The sequence below is a fragment of the Microcaecilia unicolor genome, chromosome 7 (genome assembly GCF_901765095.1).
Source record: "Microcaecilia unicolor chromosome 7, aMicUni1.1, whole genome shotgun sequence".
NCBI lineage: Eukaryota > Metazoa > Chordata > Amphibia > Gymnophiona > Siphonopidae > Microcaecilia > Microcaecilia unicolor.
The window spans coordinates 34,279,301-34,298,161 of NC_044037.1; the positions used below are offsets into that span (position 1 = coordinate 34,279,301).

Below are 18,861 nucleotides of genomic sequence, written 5' to 3' on the forward strand. Positions count from 1 at the left end.
CCAAAATTTCTCACTTTATAGGGAAAGGGAATGGGACTTGATATACCAGCTTTCTGTGGTTTTTGCAAGTACATTCACATTGGTTTACGTGGAGGGGCATAATCGAATGGGGCGCCCAAGTTTTCCTGAGGACATTCTTACAGGACGTCCCCGCGAAGGGGTGGGGAAACCCGTATTATCGAAACAAGACGGGCGGCCAACTTTCGTTTCGATAATATGGCCGGGGACGCCCAAATCTCAATATTTAGGTCGACCTTAGAGATGGTCGTCCCAGATTTTCGGTGATAATGGAAACTGAGGACACTCATCTCAGAAACGACCAAATCCAAGCCATTTGATCGTGGGAGGAGCCAGCATTCGTAGTGCACTGGTCCCCCTGACATGCCAGGACACCAACCGGGGACTGCAGTGGACTTCAGAAAATGCTCCCAGGTGCATAGCTACCTTACCTTGGGTGCTGAGCCCCCCAAACCCCACTACCCACAACTGTACGCCACTACCATAGCCCTTAGGGATGAAGGGGGGCACCTAGATGTGGGTACAGTGGGTTTGTGGTGGGTTTTGGAGGGCTCACATTTACCACCACAAGTGTAACAGGTAGTGGGGGGATGGGCCTGGGTCCGCCTGCCTGAAGTGCCCTGCACCCATTAAAACTGCTCCAGGGACCTGCATACTGCTGTCAGGGAGCTGAGTATGACATTTGAGGCTGGCAAAAAATATTTGTAAAGTTTTCTTTTAGGGTGGGAGGGGGTTAGTGACTACTGGGGGAGTAAGGGGAGGTGATCCCTGATTCCCTCCAGTGGTCATCTGGTCAGTTCGGGCACCTTTTTGAAGCTTGGTCGCAAGAAAAAATGGACCAAGTAAAGTTGCCCGTCAGGGACACGCTTCTTTTTTCCATTATCGGTTGAGGACGCCCATGTGTTAGGCACGCCCCAGTCCCGCCTTCGCTATGCTTCCGACGCCTCCGTGAACTTTGGTCGACCTTGCGATGGAAAGTAGTTGAGGACGCCCAAAATTGGCTTTTGATTATGCCGATTTGGGCAACCCTGGGAGAAGGACGCCCATCTCCCAATTTGTGTCGAAAGATGGGCGCTCTTCTATTTCAAAAATAAGCCTGATAGTACATACATGTACTTATTTGTACCTGGGGCAATGGAGGGTTAAGTGACTTGCCCAGAGTCACAAGGAGCAGCGTGGCGTCGGCATGTGTTTTTCGTGCGTGCCAAGGCCCCTTTTTACCGCAGTGGGTAAAAGGGAAGTCCCTCTTTCCTGCAGGAAATGGCCACGTGGCAAGTAAAGCACTTGCCACGTGGCCATTTGAGGGAGAGCCCTTACTACCACCCATTGAGAAGGCGGTAAGGGCTCCCGCACTAACCCAGCGGTAACCGGGCAGCGTGTGGCACTGTCCGATTACCACCGGATACGCCCCGGTGCTGCAAAAATAAATATATTTATGTAACGCTGGATATTATGGCACGCTAGGGGTGGGAAGCACCAACGGGCTGCTGTGGTAGACCGGCAGTACTTCCTGTTTAGCGAGTGGTAAGTCCGCATTGGGCTTACCGCCGCTTAGTAAAAGGGGCCCTGAATGTACATTAATAAATGCAAATCCCTAGCACACAAGGGGTGGTTTGAAACCAACAAAATCATTGCACACTTCAAATTAGGCCTATGAAATTTAAAATGATAGATTGATATTGATATTTCTGCAATACTGAGCTAAACTCCCCCTGCATCCCCAGCCAATCATAGTTCCTAGAGTGCTGACTTTCTGAGTGGCAATACATTTTCATACCCTACTGCATCTCTTCTATAAAATGTATTTCTTCATAATTAACCTGTTCTTCAAGAAAATGTTACTTAACTTCTTATTATGGTTGGGAATTTTAGGATGATAATTTTACTATTTTTTCTTTTGTCTGTGAGGCTAGACAGTGAATCCCATAATGTGGCCTATAGTTTTAACTTGTCTTTTGAATAACGTTTCTGTGAATTGTCTTACTTTTTTCCTTATGTTTAAGAATATACATAAAGCGTTATAAATAAAAAAAAATTCTTGAAAAATAAAATACATTCAGATAGATAAAGAAGTATAAATAATTTTTAGGAAAAAAAAACACATTTTTTTCAGTGGAAAGAACTGTGATGTGAAGGGTTCGAACTACATTTTGAAATGAGGAAAACAAGGATTTCTTTACAAAAACAGGTTTGAGGGTATACAGAAACTTTTCCCAAAGGAGGTGATAAGAGCAGAGATAACTGAAATTATAAGGCATGTGACAAGTATAAAGAATCCTTAACCGTAGACAAATCAAGTACTTTGGGATTTTAAGTTAAGACATTCTTCATTGTGCTTTGCAAAATCGTACCTCTGAACTATGTTTCCACTGAACACTCTGACAGAATATCTTCTACTGGCAATTAGAAAACTGTCAGAGCAGGGGCGTAGCCAGACCTTACGGTGGAAGGGGGCCAGAGCCCAAGGTGGGGGTGGGGGGGAGGGGGAGGACACATTTTGGTGTGCCGCCCACCTCACCACCCTGCCGCTCCCCACCCACTGCCGCAGCAAATACTTTGGCTGGTGGGGTCCCCAACCCACGTCAGCTGAAGCCTTGTCTGGCACCGGTCTGCGGCGCCACCACGTTGCCTGCCCTGCTCTAGTTTCCCCTCATGTCCGGCATGCTCCTTTTAGTGAAACTGAGCATTTGTTAGTCATAATTGAGCATGCTCAGTTTCACTAAAAGGAGCGTGCCGGACATGAGGGGAAGACAGAGCAGGGCCAGAGACCGGCGCTAGACAAGGCTTCAGATTGTTTACCTTATTCATTTTAATAAAAAATATTAAATATGTTGGAATTTTAAACTTGTGCCAATCAAATTACTGTATATACTCAACTACAAGTTGACGTCATGCACAAGTTGAGGGCAGTTTTGCAACTAAAAATAAACAAAAATTATGTGACCCTAATATAAGCCGAGGCTCCTGTACTCCCTCAGGCCAGCACCTCTCTCTCCTTCCCTCCCACCTCCAAGGTCCAAAATTGCTCCCTCCCTGTTCAGCCCTCAACCCCTTGATGTACATTCCAAAGTATCTTCTTTAGAGCCGTGGCAGTAAAGCGATCCTCCTAGGTTGCCTGCTTCCTGCCCCAGAGCACTCTCGCTGGTCTGTACCGCCCCTTCTGACTCAACTTAGGATGAATAAGAAAGAGTATTCAAGGGCAGGAAGCAGGCAAACTAGGAGGATCACTGCACTGCCGTCTCTATAGAAGATACTTTGGAAGGTATATAGCGATAGGGATAAGGGGATGAAATGATAAATTCACCACCATTGACACACCAAAACTGAATCTTCCAATTTCGGACACCCTAAAAATTCTTGCAGTTACCATCGATCGACACCTAACACTTGAGAGTCACGTGAAAAACACAACCAAGAAGATGTTCCATTCAATGTGGAAATTAAAAAGAGTAAGACCTTTCTTCCCAAGAACCATCTTCCGCAACCTGGTACAATCAATGGTACTCAGCCACCTAGATTACTGCAATGCACTCTACGCTGGCTGCAAAGAGCAAATAATTAAGAAACTTCAGACAGCTCGGAACACTGCGGCTAGACTCGTATTCGGTAAAACAAAAATATGAAAGTGCTAAACCCCTACGAAAAAAGATGCACTAGCTCCCACTCAAAGAACGTATTACGTTCAAAATATGCACCCTAGTTCATAAAATTATTCACGGAGACACACCAGCCTACATATCAGACCTGATAGACCTACCACCCAGGAATGCTAAAAAATCATCCCGCACATTCCTTAATCTTCACTTCCCAAACTGTAAAGGTCTCAAATACAAACTAACACATGCGTCAACCTTTTCTTACCTGAGCACACAATTCTGGAATGCACTGCCGCGCAATTTAAAAACGATCTATGAACTAGCTAACTTCCGAATTCTACTGAAGACTCATCTCTTTAACAAGGTATACAACAATGATCAACAAATATGAACTCCTGTACACATATCCAGAACTGCCTCCATAATATCTACTTGCCAAAATATTAACATGTTTTTTCATTATCATGCTACCCAAGATCGTTTTGCTATCACTAAATGTATACTTTCTTATATAATTTTTATATATTTCTTTTTATGTTTGCTTGTTAAAATACTATCATCTTCTATCATTATCATGTTACCCAAAATTATTCTGTTATCACTAAATGTATACTTCCTCATGTATTTCCATTACTCATGATGTACTGTAAGCCACATTGAGCCTGCAAAGAGGTGGGAAAATGTGGGATACAAATGCAACAAATAAAATAAATAAGCTGTGAGCTGGCAGAGAAGACATCGTGCTGCCATCGGGGGTGGGGGGGGGGGGCTTAATTTTTCAGTCTCATAGATAACACAACTCTGTTTTTTAATGCGCTTTTTAGCCAAAATTTCTCACTTTATAGGGAAAGGGAATGGGACTTGATATACCAGCTTTCTGTGGTTTTTGCAAGTACATTCACATTGGTTTACGTGGAGGGGCATAATCGAATGGGGCGCCCAAGTTTTCCTGAGGACATTCTTACAGGACGTCCCCGCGAAGGGGTGGGGAAACCCGTATTATCGAAACAAGACGGGCGGCCAACTTTCGTTTCGATAATATGGCCGGGGACGCCCAAATCTCAATATTTAGGTCGACCTTAGAGATGGTCGTCCCAGATTTTCGGTGATAATGGAAACTGAGGACACTCATCTCAGAAACGACCAAATCCAAGCCATTTGATCGTGGGAGGAGCCAGCATTCGTAGTGCACTGGTCCCCCTGACATGCCAGGACACCACCGGGGACTGCAGTGGACTTCAGAAAATGCTCCCAGGTGCATAGCTACCTTACCTTGGGTGCTGAGCCCCCCAAACCCCACTACCCACAACTGTACGCCACTACCATAGCCCTTAGGGATGAAGGGGGGCACCTAGATGTGGGTACAGTGGGTTTGTGGTGGGTTTTGGAGGGCTCACATTTACCACCACAAGTGTAACAGGTAGTGGGGGGATGGGCCTGGGTCCGCCTGCCTGAAGTGCCCTGCACCCATTAAAACTGCTCCAGGGACCTGCATACTGCTGTCAGGGAGCTGAGTATGACATTTGAGGCTGGCAAAAAATATTTGTAAAGTTTTCTTTTAGGGTGGGAGGGGGTTAGTGACTACTGGGGGAGTAAGGGGAGGTGATCCCTGATTCCCTCCAGTGGTCATCTGGTCAGTTCGGGCACCTTTTTGAAGCTTGGTCGCAAGAAAAAATGGACCAAGTAAAGTTGCCCGTCAGGGACACGCTTCTTTTTTCCATTATCGGTTGAGGACGCCCATGTGTTAGGCACGCCCCAGTCCCGCCTTCGCTATGCTTCCGACGCCTCCGTGAACTTTGGTCGACCTTGCGATGGAAAGTAGTTGAGGACGCCCAAAATTGGCTTTTGATTATGCCGATTTGGGCAACCCTGGGAGAAGGACGCCCATCTCCCAATTTGTGTCGAAAGATGGGCGCTCTTCTATTTCAAAAATAAGCCTGATAGTACATACATGTACTTATTTGTACCTGGGGCAATGGAGGGTTAAGTGACTTGCCCAGAGTCACAAGGAGCAGCGTGGCGTCGGCATGTGTTTTTCGTGCGTGCCAAGGCCCCTTTTTACCGCAGTGGGTAAAAGGGAAGTCCCTCTTTCCTGCAGGAAATGGCCACGTGGCAAGTAAAGCACTTGCCACGTGGCCATTTTGAGGGAGAGCCCTTACTACCACCCATTGAGAAGGCGGTAAGGGCTCCCGCACTAACCCAGCGGTAACCGGGCAGCGTGTGGCACTGTCCGATTACCACCGGATACGCCCCGGTGCTGCAAAAATAAATATATTTATGTAACGCTGGATATTATGGCACGCTAGGGGTGGGAAGCACCAACGGGCTGCTGTGGTAGACCGGCAGTACTTCCTGTTTAGCGAGTGGTAAGTCCGCATTGGGCTTACCGCCGCTTAGTAAAAGGGGCCCTGAATGTACATTAATAAATGCAAATCCCTAGCACACAAGGGGTGGTTTGAAACCAACAAAATCATTGCACACTTCAAATTAGGCCTATGAAATTTAAAATGATAGATTGATATTGATATTTCTGCAATACTGAGCTAAACTCCCCCTGCATCCCCAGCCAATCATAGTTCCTAGAGTGCTGACTTTCTGAGTGGCAATACATTTTCATACCCTACTGCATCTCTTCTATAAAATGTATTTCTTCATAATTAACCTGTTCTTCAAGAAAATGTTACTTAACTTCTTATTATGGTTGGGAATTTTAGGATGATAATTTTTACTATTTTTTCTTTTGTCTGTGAGGCTAGACAGTGAATCCCATAATGTGGCCTATAGTTTTAACTTGTCTTTTGAATAACGTTTCTGTGAATTGTCTTACTTTTTTCCTTATGTTTAAGAATATACATAAAGCGTTATAAATAAAAAAAAATTCTTGAAAAATAAAATACATTCAGATAGATAAAGAAGTATAAATAATTTTTAGGAAAAAAAAACACATTTTTTTTCAGTGGAAAGAACTGTGATGTGAAGGGTTCGAACTACATTTTGAAATGAGGAAAACAAGGATTTCTTTACAAAAACAGGTTTGAGGGTATACAGAAACTTTTCCCAAAGGAGGTGATAAGAGCAGAGATAACTGAAATTATAAGGCATGTGACAAGTATAAAGAATCCTTAACCGTAGACAAATCAAGTACTTTGGGATTTTAAGTTAAGACATTCTTCATTGTGCTTTGCAAAATCGTACCTCTGAACTATGTTTCCACTGAACACTCTGACAGAATATCTTCTACTGGCAATTAGAAACTGTCAGAGCAGGGGCGTAGCCAGACCTTACGGTGGAAGGGGGCCAGAGCCCAAGGTGGGGGGGGGGGGGGGGGGGGAGGACACATTTTGGTGTGCCGCCCACCTCACCACCCTGCCGCTCCCCACCCACTGCCGCAGCAAATACTTTGGCTGGTGGGGTCCCCAACCCACGTCAGCTGAAGCCTTGTCTGGCACCGGTCTGCGGCGCCACCACGTTGCCTGCCCTGCTCTAGTTTCCCCTCATGTCCGGCATGCTCCTTTTAGTGAAACTGAGCATTTGTTAGTCATAATTGAGCATGCTCAGTTTCACTAAAAGGAGCGTGCCGGACATGAGGGGAAGACAGAGCAGGGCCAGAGACCGGCGCTAGACAAGGCTTCAGATGGTGGGGGTTGGGGACCCCCTGCCAGCAAAACCAGGGGCTCAGAGAGGAAATTGGGGGAGGCCCAGGCCCCTGTGGCCCCACTTAGCTACGCCACTGTGTCAGAGTAGGATGATGTTCTGTTCCTGAGGTATTTTGTGGAAATCACTAGGCGTTTCCCGTAAATATATCACTTCAACAGGGGTTGCCAACCTTCTTCATGTAAAGGGCCACACAGTGGACACGAGAAAGCTCTGGGGCCCACCAAAAGATTTTAGGCTTACACATGCAATTTTAAATACTAATTTTGATACTATAAGGATATATATTTTTTTTAAAACTCACTTTATTTTGGCTTAACAGCTGCAAAACCCATAAATGTGACTCCTGAGTAACACACTTAAGAGATATCAGTAATGAGACACCTGTGTCTGCATATTGTTCACCAGTCTAGAGCAGGCTGATTTAAAACAATATTGAAATATCATTCAAACTAATTAAATATTAACCACAACCAGATGTATAAGAGAAAAAATACTTTAGTTGCACTACAAAGTTTTCAGTCCAAATCTCAGTCACTAAAATGGGATAGTGCAGGCCTGAAAGCATATGTGCAGCAGGACCCCACAGTGTTCCCTCTGTGACTTGTCTGTCATAGTTTTGTGGCCCCATAACAGATAGTTTAAATATATTTTTGGGAGGGGTCCTGTCCTGATTGGAGAGCTAGAACATTATTCCATATAGCCAAGGGGACAAAGGGGCCTTTTTGCTAAGCCGCGTAGGAGCCAACAAACGCCCCACGCGGGCCAATTCAGAACTACTACCCAGCTACCGTGTGGCCCGGGCGGTAATTTCATTTTTTACACATGCCCACTACGCGTGCTGGAAATGTTCCGGCGTTAACCAGGCAGTAATCAGCATTGTATGTGCGCTGACGATTACCACCTGGTTAACGCGTGAGACCTTACCGCTAAGTGAATGGGTGGCGGTAAGGTCTCAGGCCCAAAGTGGACACGTGTCAATTTTCATTTTGCCGCACATCCATATTCGTCAAAAAAAAAAACCCACCTTTTTTGCAGGTGCGCTGAAAAATGGACCTGCGCGCAGACACACGTCTACGCAGGCCATGTTTTGGTGCACCTTAGTAAAAGGCCCCCAAAGTGACTGCACAACTATATCCTACTATGAACAGGGCACATCCCAGCACAGTGACGCCTATTAAAATTGGCCTCATTACAGATACAGTAGATTCCAGATAATCAGGATATTGGTTAATTGGAGCAGTTGGTCCAAACCCAGGAGAACAAAAACAAAGCACAATTATAAGTTTTGCTTATTTGGAACACCGCCTCATTTAACTGGACCAGTAGCATCCATAGAACATCACGCATCACTTTCCCATTAAGTATAAATGGGCAGCTTGGTTTGCACACATGTGCTACTGTGGGGTGTGCCATGTTCCGCCTGTGGTGTGTGCATTAAAAATTCCTAGAAAGATCTAACCCTTGAAGACAAAATTGGCTTGCTTCAACAATTGAAAAAACACATGCCAAACACCAGTCAAAACGCCAATAGGCAGAGAGATTACTCGAGTGCCAAAATGAATACTGTTGTCAATGAATATTTATCAGTGCATTGCAACTTTTGCTTTTTAATCATCTGGGTTGTGTACAACTTTTGTGTTTTCTGAGTTGTGTTCCAGAATAAATGACAAATTTTACTTTTATTTTCTGCTTGTACTGTACTCATTTCTCATGATCGCCTGACAACTTCATTTATTTGAGGCAGCCGCTTAATTGGGACAAAGTATAGGATTCCTGATGTGTGCCAATGAACCTGAATCTACTGTAGTTGGAAAAAATGACAATGGTTCACCAGAAGGATTTAGTACTGTCCGGAGGTGGATGGAGAGAGAAGGCCCCGCGAAGCTCCGCTGGGTAGCATCTGCCTCATATTGACGTGTGTAAATGTGACCGCGCATGGTATTTGCAACACAGTGGAGCTCCGCGGGGCCTTCTCTCTCCATCTGCTTCCGGATGGTGCTGCAACCTTCTGGTGAGCAAATTTACACCCCTGTTTACTAAGTAGCATGCTAGCATTTTTAGCACACTCTATTCCTATGGGTGCCTACACGGTCAGCACGCACTAATTTTAGCATGCTCTAAAAACGCTAACGCACCTTAGTAAACATAACCCTTAATTTTTCAATTATCTGTTATGGGGCAAAACTGTACTACCAGGGCCGTGTGTTGAAGATCACTGTACTACAGTAAGTAAAATAGATATCTTCAAAGCACTCCATGGAGCAAATATAGCTCATTTGGACAAAAGGTATGGATATCTCTAAGGCATGCTTTGAAAAAAAGTGTATAAAAAAAGTGTAAAAGCCCACCCACATGATTCCTGCCCCGAAGATTATTATACCTTTGACCATGTCTCACAATCTCCTTATGCTCATTCCTCAATCTCTTCCTCTCCATCGTTCCTGCTCCTTACCCCTCCCAATCTCTTCTCCTTTTGCTCATCCTATCTTTGTTTACCTCTCCATGCTCAATTTACATATCCTCAAAACCCCATTACTACTATGTTTACTACAACTTGTAACATTCTCCTTCAAGACTTTGCAATTCTATTTACTAAGTAAGCCGCACTGAACCTGCTATGTGTGGGAAAGCGCGGGGTACAAATGTAATTAATAATAATAATAATATAGAAAAAATACTTCTAGTTCCTGAGTTCATTTTCATACTGGGTCATAAATAATGATTTTCAGTTACTACTTAGTATTGCTCTAATATTGCTGTACAGATTTTGATTTCTAATTGTAGCAATCAGCAGTTCGTCTACTTGCAAATTGCATGGAGGTCAGCCATGTGGTAATCTCATATTTACAGAACTGCAGTGAGCTGAAAACATTCTTTGATCCAGTGGCGTAGCTAGGTGGGTCCATGGGGGCCTGCCCCCCCCCCAAATTTGCTCTGGGGCCCCAGGTTGGCTGGCAAGGGTCCCCAGCCCCCTCCAGCTGAAGACTTCATTGGGCACTGGTCTGCGGCAGCACCTCCGCATTGCCTGCCCTGCAATCTCTTCCCCCACATCGGATACGCTTCTTTTAGTGAAATTGAGTGTGCACTGGATGAAGTCTTCAGCTAGCGGGGGTTGGGGACCCTGCCAGCCAAGGTATTTGCAGCAGCAGCAGTGCTTCAGCTGGTGGGGGTTGGGGATCCCCACCAGCCAAGATACAAAGGCGGAAGTGGGCGGTGGAGGGGGCAACATGGCAGCATGGGGGGCAGCAGCAGAGGAGGCAGCGGCAGCAGCAGCAGCAGCAGGGTGGCGACCAAAATGTGCCCCCCACCTTGGGCCCTGGCCCCCTCCCACCCTGAGGTCTGGCTACGCCCCTGCTTTGATCTACTGTTAGTGAAATCTGAGATCTAACGGAAAGAGCAGAAACATATTTCTTACCTCCCTACACCACAATATATTTTAGATTTCTGACTGAACGTTTCTTTTCTGGCGCTGCACGGCCTTTAAAGCTACTGATCCTCCATCCTTCCCTACTGCTAGGCATTTACAATTTGAATAAAGGAAACTTGCCCAGCTATTGGTCTTTCAAAAACTACAGACTAAGGGCATACTCCATGAAGTTACCTGATAATACCTTTAAATTTAATAGGAGAAAATATTTTTTCACTCAAGTAATAGTTAAGCTCTGGAACTTCAGCAAAAAATATATTCTAGGCGTACTAGGTGCAATGGACACAAAAAAAGATGCTTCCTTAGTCAACTGACTGGATTGTTTTGAAAATGTAGCCAGTAAGGCGTTACACCTATTAACAACAGTATGTTGTCACAGAGTAGAAACTTTAAACTGATATTTAGCTTTTTCTATTACGTAAAAACTGTATTCTCCTAGATTGTGAAATTAGATAATATTGATATATGAAAAACTATTAGAGGATACAGCTTAGGGTAGCCAGTGAAGGGGTACATTTAGTAACATTGAGGGGCATAATCGAACGGCGCCGGCCAAATAGCTGGCCGGCCATCTTCGGGGCCGGCGCCGTAAGTGGGCGGAGCCAACCGTATTTTCGAAAAAGATGGCCGGCCATCTTTTTCTTCGCTAATACGGTTGGGCCCGGCCAAATGTCAGAGTTCACCGGGTTTGAGATGGCCGGCATCGGTTTTCGGCCATAATGGAAAATAATGCCGGTGATCTCAAGCCCGGCGAAATCCAGGGCATTTGGTCATGGGAGGAGCCAGCATTTGTAGTGCACTGGTCCCCCTGACATGCCAGGACTACAAGCGGGCACCCTAGGGGGCACTGCTAAAACTTAAAAAATAAAATAGCTCCCAGGTGCATAGCTCCCTACCCTCGGCTGTTTAGCCCCCCAAATCCTCCCAAAACCCACTCCCCACAACTCTATACCATTACCATAGCCCTAAAGGGTGAAGGGGGTCACCTACATGTGGGTACAGTGGGTTTTGGGTGGGTTTTGCAGGGCTCCCATTTACCACCACAAGTGTAACAGGTAGGGGGGGAATGGGCCTGGGTCCACCTGTCTGAAGTACACTGCACCCACTAAAAACTGCTCCAGGGACTTGCATACTGCTGTCAGGGAGCTGGGTATGACATTTGAGGCTGGCATAGAGGCTGGCAAAAAAGTTTTTTTTTTAAATTTTTTTGGATGGGAGTGGATTGGTGACCACTGGGGGAGTAAGGGGAGGTCATCCCCGATTCCCTCCGGTGGTCATCTAGTCAGTTGGGGCCCCTTTTTGAAGCTTGGTCGTGAAAAAAAAGGGACCAAGTAAAGCCGGCGAAATGCTTGTCACGCCTGGCTTTTTTTTCCATTATCAGGCGAAGCCGGCCATCTCGTAAGCACACCCCCATCCCACCCCCGTCCCACCTTCACTACCTTACCGACATGCCCCCTTGATATTTCATTGGCTCTGCAATGGAAAGCAGTTGAACCTGGCCAAAATCGGCTTTCGATTATACCGATTTGTCCGGGTTCAGGAGATCGCCGGTCATCTCCCGGTTTGTGTCAGAAGATGGCTGGCAATTGCTTTCGAAAATGAGCTGGATTAGCTCATATAGGTAAGTCAAAAGAATTCAGGGGCCCTTTTACAAAGCTGTGGAAGGGCTAATGAGAGGGTAGCCCAGCGCCAAATCGGCACTACTGCTGGGGTAGCGCATGCGCCCGATGTTAATTCCGAGTTTGGTGCACACCAAACCACGCGGTAGAAAATTGTTTTTTCTATTTTCTACCACGGGGGCATTCCCAGCGGTAATCGTCAAGTTGGCCACGTTGGCACGCGCTGCGTGATTCCCGCACGGGTAGCATGTGAGCCCTTACCACTAAGTCAATGGCTGGCGGTACGGGCTCGGGCCGTAAATTGGCACGCCCTAGTTTTAATTTTTGCGCACGCCCATTAAAAAAACAGCCTTTCCCTAGCCATGGTAAAAAGTGGCCCAGCGTGTGCCCAAAAGACGTGCGCACACTACCGCAGGCCACTTTTCACTGTAGCTTCATAAACCCCTCAGTAAACTGACAAACAAATCTGCTGAACTCTCGGGGGATGGGCCAGATGTCAGCCCATCTCAAGTGAAATAACCAGATATCTTCTCAGCCTGTCAAGTGAATTATCTGATCACTAATCTGCCTCTCTCAGAAGAACTAATAGGTTTCTGTTTTATTTTGTAACAAAAGCCAGGAAATGGTGCAATAATTTCATCATTTATAAGGTGCACTTTATATAGAGCAGGGGCGTAGCTACGTGGAGCCACGGGGGCATGTGCTCACGTAGATTTGGCCCTGGCCCCCCGCCGCCAACCCCTTCGACCCCCCCTCCAGCCGCCAACCCTCCCTCGCCACAGTTGGGTACCTTTGTTGGTGGGGGTCCCCAACTCCCACCAGCCGAGGTCCTTTTCTCCGGCGCGGCCGCGTTGCTGATCTGCAAGGGCAGGCTTCTGCTTCAGAAACAGATGCCTGTACTTGCAGATCAGCAATGTGGCTGCGCCGGCGAAGAGGACTTCAGCTGGCGGGGGTCGGGGACCCCCACCAGCAAAGGTACCCGGCAGTAGGGGAGGGTTGGCGGTGGCGGGAAGATGGGGTCGAAGATGGTGGTGGCGGCGGGGAGGTCAAAAATGGGGGGGGGGGGGGGGGGTCGGCGGCTCCACGGGGGACTAAAATGTGCCCCCTCACCTCGGGCTCTGGACCCCCCTCCCGCCAAAGTCTGGTACGCCCTTGATATAGAGTTCTCATTTTTGGGAAGATTCTAATCTCTCAGGGGCCCTTTTACTAAGCTGTGTAAGCACCTACAAGCGCCCAATTCTGAGCAACTGCACGGCTACCGCGTGGCCCTTGTGGTAATTTCATTTTTGGTGCACGTCCGCTATGTGCGTCCGAAAAATATTTTTTATTTTCTGGCGTGCCTCACATTTGGCACATCTGGCATTTGGCACACGTAGGTCATTACTGCCCGATTACTGCGTGAAACTTTACCACTAGGTCAATGGCTGGCGGTAAGGTCTCAGACCCAAAATGGACACGTGGCAATTTTCAGTTTGCCGCATGTCCATTTTCAGCAAAACTTTAAAAAAGGCCTTTTTTTACAGGTGCACTGAAAAATGATTCTGCGCGAGCCCGAAACCCGCGCCTACACTACCGCAGGCCATTTTTCATCGCACCTTAGTAAAAGGACTCCATAGGGTTCTAATGATGAAAGTTTTGCCTTCTGACTTTGCTTGCCTTTTAATTATTATCAAGGCAATTCAATCATTTTAAAATAACCATTTTAAAATTGGAGGTAGGAAGGAGAAGCAAAGAAAGAGGGTGCGAAGTACAGTAGTTGTGTAGTTGCTTGCATGCTTTCATCGAACAGTGAATTGTAATTATATTAGTATAAGTTTATATTCCAGGTCAAGATGTGTTGGCGTTAATATAAAGATTATCACAAAGTCTCAGATAATTGGTTAACTAAGTGCCTTCACATTTGTACCATTATTACACCTTCAATTTTATTAAACAGCACATTACCGTCTATCAATGAAACATTCATTTGTCTTTCATTACTGAATGAACCATTGAAAAATCAATGCAATGGAGGTTAACTTTACTGTGACTTTCTAGAATGACACGGCACTTGCTATCTAATTAGCAGATATTTTACGGATATCATTTGGTGGTGGGATTACATTGATAAAGAATTCTGAATTGACCTGCATTAACTTTTCTACCTGTGACCAAAACCCGATGGTGAATTCAGATACGTTATGCCAAGGTCAGTCCTTGAGGTTTTCAGGATATCCCAAACGAATATGCAGGAGAGAGATCTGCATATAATGGACCACAGTGGGCATGCAAATCTTTCTCATCTTACTTCTGAGCTGTCACTAATAGCGCATTTGTATTGAGATGTAGTTGAAGGGAAACACTTACTTCCCATTGCCTCCCCATGGAGATGGTACCTGTGAGGTCTTCGAAGCATTCTGCCAAGAACAAAACCATAGGAGTGAGAAACAAAATATTTTGCCATTTCATCAGGAAAACAAAAAGGCAATCATGTCTTTATTTGTTGATGCAATGATTTTATAATACGTTTAGCGATAAAATGTTTGAGGAGTGAGGCATAAGGGACGAAACATTAAGGGCAGTGCGTTTTTTTCTAGCGAAAAAGATGCCGGTACTCAAATGCCAGGCCACTCTTGAGGGGTGAGGTGGTCACTGAGGGACCCACCCCACAATAGCCAGGCCCCCTGCAACCAATCACAGAATCTATGACAAGGCAAAATTGGTGTGTAGAGCCTGAGCTCTTTCATTAAAACTTGGGGACCATGGGTCAATTTTAGCAGACAATGGAAAAGGTGCCGGTACTTAATACCCCCAAGTACCCCCTCAAAAAAAGCCCTGATTAAGGGAATAATTCTATAAAGAGGGCACTTACTTTTACTTGCCAATATGATGCCTTTTTACTAAAGAGTGATAAAATCTGGGCTTAACATGTTGTAATGCAGGATTTTACTGTGTGCTAAGCCCAGATTTAATACGGCACCTTTTGGGAGCAATATCTCTATTTTTTATTGCATGTCATGCGTTAATGTTCCCATTAGCAGGATGTTAACATGGGACCACTTACTGCCTCCTATTTACGAGTTGCTACATCCTCCTGCGTTAACTCTACATTAGCCAGTTAGTACACTCTATGCGCAATGCATTTGCTGGCTAATGCTACCACATCCACTACCCTCCCATGCCATGTCCTCTTTAAGAAAAATTCAAACAAATGTAGTAACACATTTAACAGTAACCTGTTTGCACACACTAGAGGATGAATTCTATATATGGCGCCAAAGAAAAAGCGCTATTTTATAAGCTGCGCTTAAAGTTAGGTGCGGTTTATAGAATTTTATTATTTATTAGATTGTATTTTTGAAGGAATTCACTCAAGGCAGTGTACAGTAAGAACAGATCAAACATGAGCAACAGGCAATTACAGCAGTAAAAATATTCAAATAACAGTACAAAATATGGCATAGTATACTACTTACAATGTCAACGCAATACGTAATACAACATTTTAATTGACAGTGAAGGGTATAAGCAAAAATGGAACACATAAATAGGTAAGAGAGTAAGAGGAGTTAGAAAGTAAGGTGACTAATTTAAAGAAAGTTGAACATGAGGTCGGTGAGATGGTTAAATATTATCCCAGCTAGGGTACGAGTGGATAAACATGTTCTGCTGCAGTATGTGCAGCCCGTGTCACTCCTTGTGTGTGTGAGTGAGACTAACAAGTTAGTTACTTCTTCCATTAAAGGCTTGGTTGAAGAGCCAAGCTTTCAATTGCTTTCTGAAATAGAATAGTGCTTATGGCCAGGAATTGAACATAACTTTAGGCACGGCCATTTCCACCAACTGAAACATGGTGCAAACGTAGGTGCATAAATAGGGCATGTATCCCCTTCATCCTATAACAATATGCGTAAATGCCAAGAACGCCCCCGTTCTGCCCATGACCCTCCCATTTCTTTGCCCCCTTTTTTTGACTCATGCGTAAAATTCAGGTGTGGATCCTGAGGCTAAATTTATGCCCACAAATTTCAATTAAATCTAATTAGTGCCGATAGCTGCTTGTTAAAAAGCCAATTATTGGTGCTAATTGTCAGACCTGTGAGTTCTTGTACCAAGTAGAGTGCTGCTGAGCCCGGTACTCAGACCAGGTTCTGCTTGGCAGCTGGACAACACCGGGTTTCACCTGCACTGACCACCGTTCCCCAGAGGTTGAGCCCCTAGGTGCGGGCGGCCTGCAGGACTTACGAGACGGAGCTGGAAGCGGGGTGGTGAACGTATTGGCCAGGCAGGCAGCAGGTCAAGAGAGTAATCCAGGTACAGGCAAAGTCAGTAGGCAGGCAGCAGGCAAGAGAGTAATCTAGGCACAGGTAAAGTCAATAGGCAGGCAGCCGGTCAAGAGAGTAATCCAGGTACAGGCAAACTGTAGGAGTGGCACCGGTCTTGCAATCCAGAGGTGGCCGGTTCAAATCCCACTGCTGCTCCTTGTGATCTTGGGCAAGTCACTTAACCCTCCATTGCCTCGGGTACAAACTTAGATTGTGAGCCCTCCTGGGACAGAGAAATATCCAGAGTACCTGAATGTAACTCACCTTGAGCTACTACTGAAAAAGGTGTGAGCAAATCTAAATAAATAAATAAAAGTCAGTAGACAGGCAGCAGGCAAGAGAGTAATCCAGGCACAAGTAAAGTCAATAGGCAGGCAGAAGTCAAGAGAGTAAGCCAGGGACAGGCGAAGTCAGTAGGCAGGCAGCAGGCAAGAGAGTAATCCAGGTACAGGCAAAGTCAGCAACGAGGGACAAAGTAGAGAAGAAGCATACTACTGAGCAAGTAACACCTACCAAAGTAGAAGCCGAAGCATGGAGTCCAGGAAGAGCTCAGCTGATAGTGCTGGCATCTGACATCAGCTGGGACCAGCAGGGAGAAGGAGCACAGCCATAGGGTAAGAGCAGGGGAAGGAGGAACCAGAAGACCAAACGGAGAGAGGCAAGGAAAGCCAGGCAGAGAGACAGCAGACTCAGGTGCATGGAAGCAAAGAATCAAGGAGCCTGGAAGCCAGGCAGAGAGAGAGAGAGAGCAGAGCCAGGTGCATGGAAGCAAAGCAATCAAGGAGCCTGCAGCCAGAAAAGAACTACATACACATGGCTCAGGGCTGTGCCAGTCAAGTGTGCATGTCGACAGGACCCTGTGCAGCCCAAGGATGCCGCTTGCATTGAGGTAGGGGACATGACACTAATTAGCTTGTTATTCAATTAGAAATAGGGAATAACAAATTTGGGAGTGCAGGACAGATGTAATTAGTTAACGAGTCATTATCAATTATTGACTTTTATTGACGCTAAGTTGGATTTACACATGCATCTGCCTATACGCTATTCTATAATGTTGAGCACCCAAAGTGTCTTGTGTGCAACCTACAAGGGGGTGTGGCCATGGGATGGGCATGTGCAGGTCAGGGTGTTCCAAAACTTTAGGCATAGTGTTATAGAATTTGTGGGTTGCATGACCAACTTGTGTGCCAGGATTTACACCAGATTTCAGCAGGTGTAAGTCTTCGTGCCCAATGTTGAGCGTGGGAATCGGCTCCCCCTTCCTTCTTATCTTTTCTAGTACAACCTGACTACCTGCTCCTAAACTTTACCTATCCTTTTCACTAAGTTATAGTTCTTTTCCTCCTTTCTCTTTCTGATTTATTAATTTTAAACCGCTTTGATTCTAGTTCCGAAAGGCAAATTAGAACACACAAAAAATATGTATAGAATAGAAGCCAAGACGAAATAATTCAGGGCACTCATAGATAGGGTAAATCACTGAAACATTTGAGATGCCACTAGTAGTTGTAGAAACTTCAATGATGTGTCCTGTTCAGCAAAATTAAGTGTTTTCTGCTGTTTCATAATTTAGAACTTTAATTTTATAACCAAAAACGTCACATCATGTAAAACAGAGGTTACCAGTGTGAGCATATCCTTCTGAAAAAGTTCACAAGGTGATGAAGACCGGTGACCTTTATGGGAACTACATGCTTGCACTGGTCACCTCTGTTTCTTAGGTTTTTATAACTTGTAAATTTACATGTTTATTTTTTAGCTAACAGTAGTTTTTTTAAGTGTACTTTTTCTAGTGGAATCAAAATAAATATATTTTTGTCCCTTAGGAGTTAACAGCACAGAAAAGGCCAAACAATCTGAGCAGAAAACATAAGACAAGCCAGGGGAGGGATGAAAGAATACTAGAGGATGTGGTTTTTTTTTTCTGGTGTTTGTCCAATAAAAAAACAATTTTAATTTAATACTTCTGGGTGCTCTCAGCACTAGGCTGATGGCAGATAACAGCAGCTGAGCCATTCTTGCAGGATAAGTTAGTTTTGAATTGGAAGGGGGGATGGGGAAGGGAGAAAATAGGATAATTCATTGGGTAAGGTGTAACAAAGGTGATTGGTGAGAGGAGGATAGTAACAGGGAATGGGAAAAGATGATTGGCAAGGGGGAGTCAGATGGCAAGGGGAGTGGATGGAATTCAGTGAGGTAAACAGAGGAGTTCTGGCAGGCTGAGGTTATTGTGGGGT

The 18,861-nt window shown here is 45.3% G+C and overlaps 1 protein-coding gene across 1 annotated transcript in view; it reads right to left on the reverse strand.

Annotated features, from left to right (window-relative positions):
- The window catches only part of AFF2 (AF4/FMR2 family member 2), a 572,314-nt gene that overhangs the window by 18,813 nt on the left and 534,640 nt on the right, over positions 1 to 18,861 (reverse strand). The window contains exons 19-20 of the mRNA XM_030209863.1: positions 17,918 to 17,920; positions 14,664 to 14,713 (exon numbers count right to left, since the gene is read on the reverse strand). Of these exons, the coding sequence (XP_030065723.1) occupies positions 14,664 to 14,713; positions 17,918 to 17,920 (53 nt within the window). The remainder of the gene's footprint in view (positions 1 to 14,663; positions 14,714 to 17,917; positions 17,921 to 18,861) is intronic.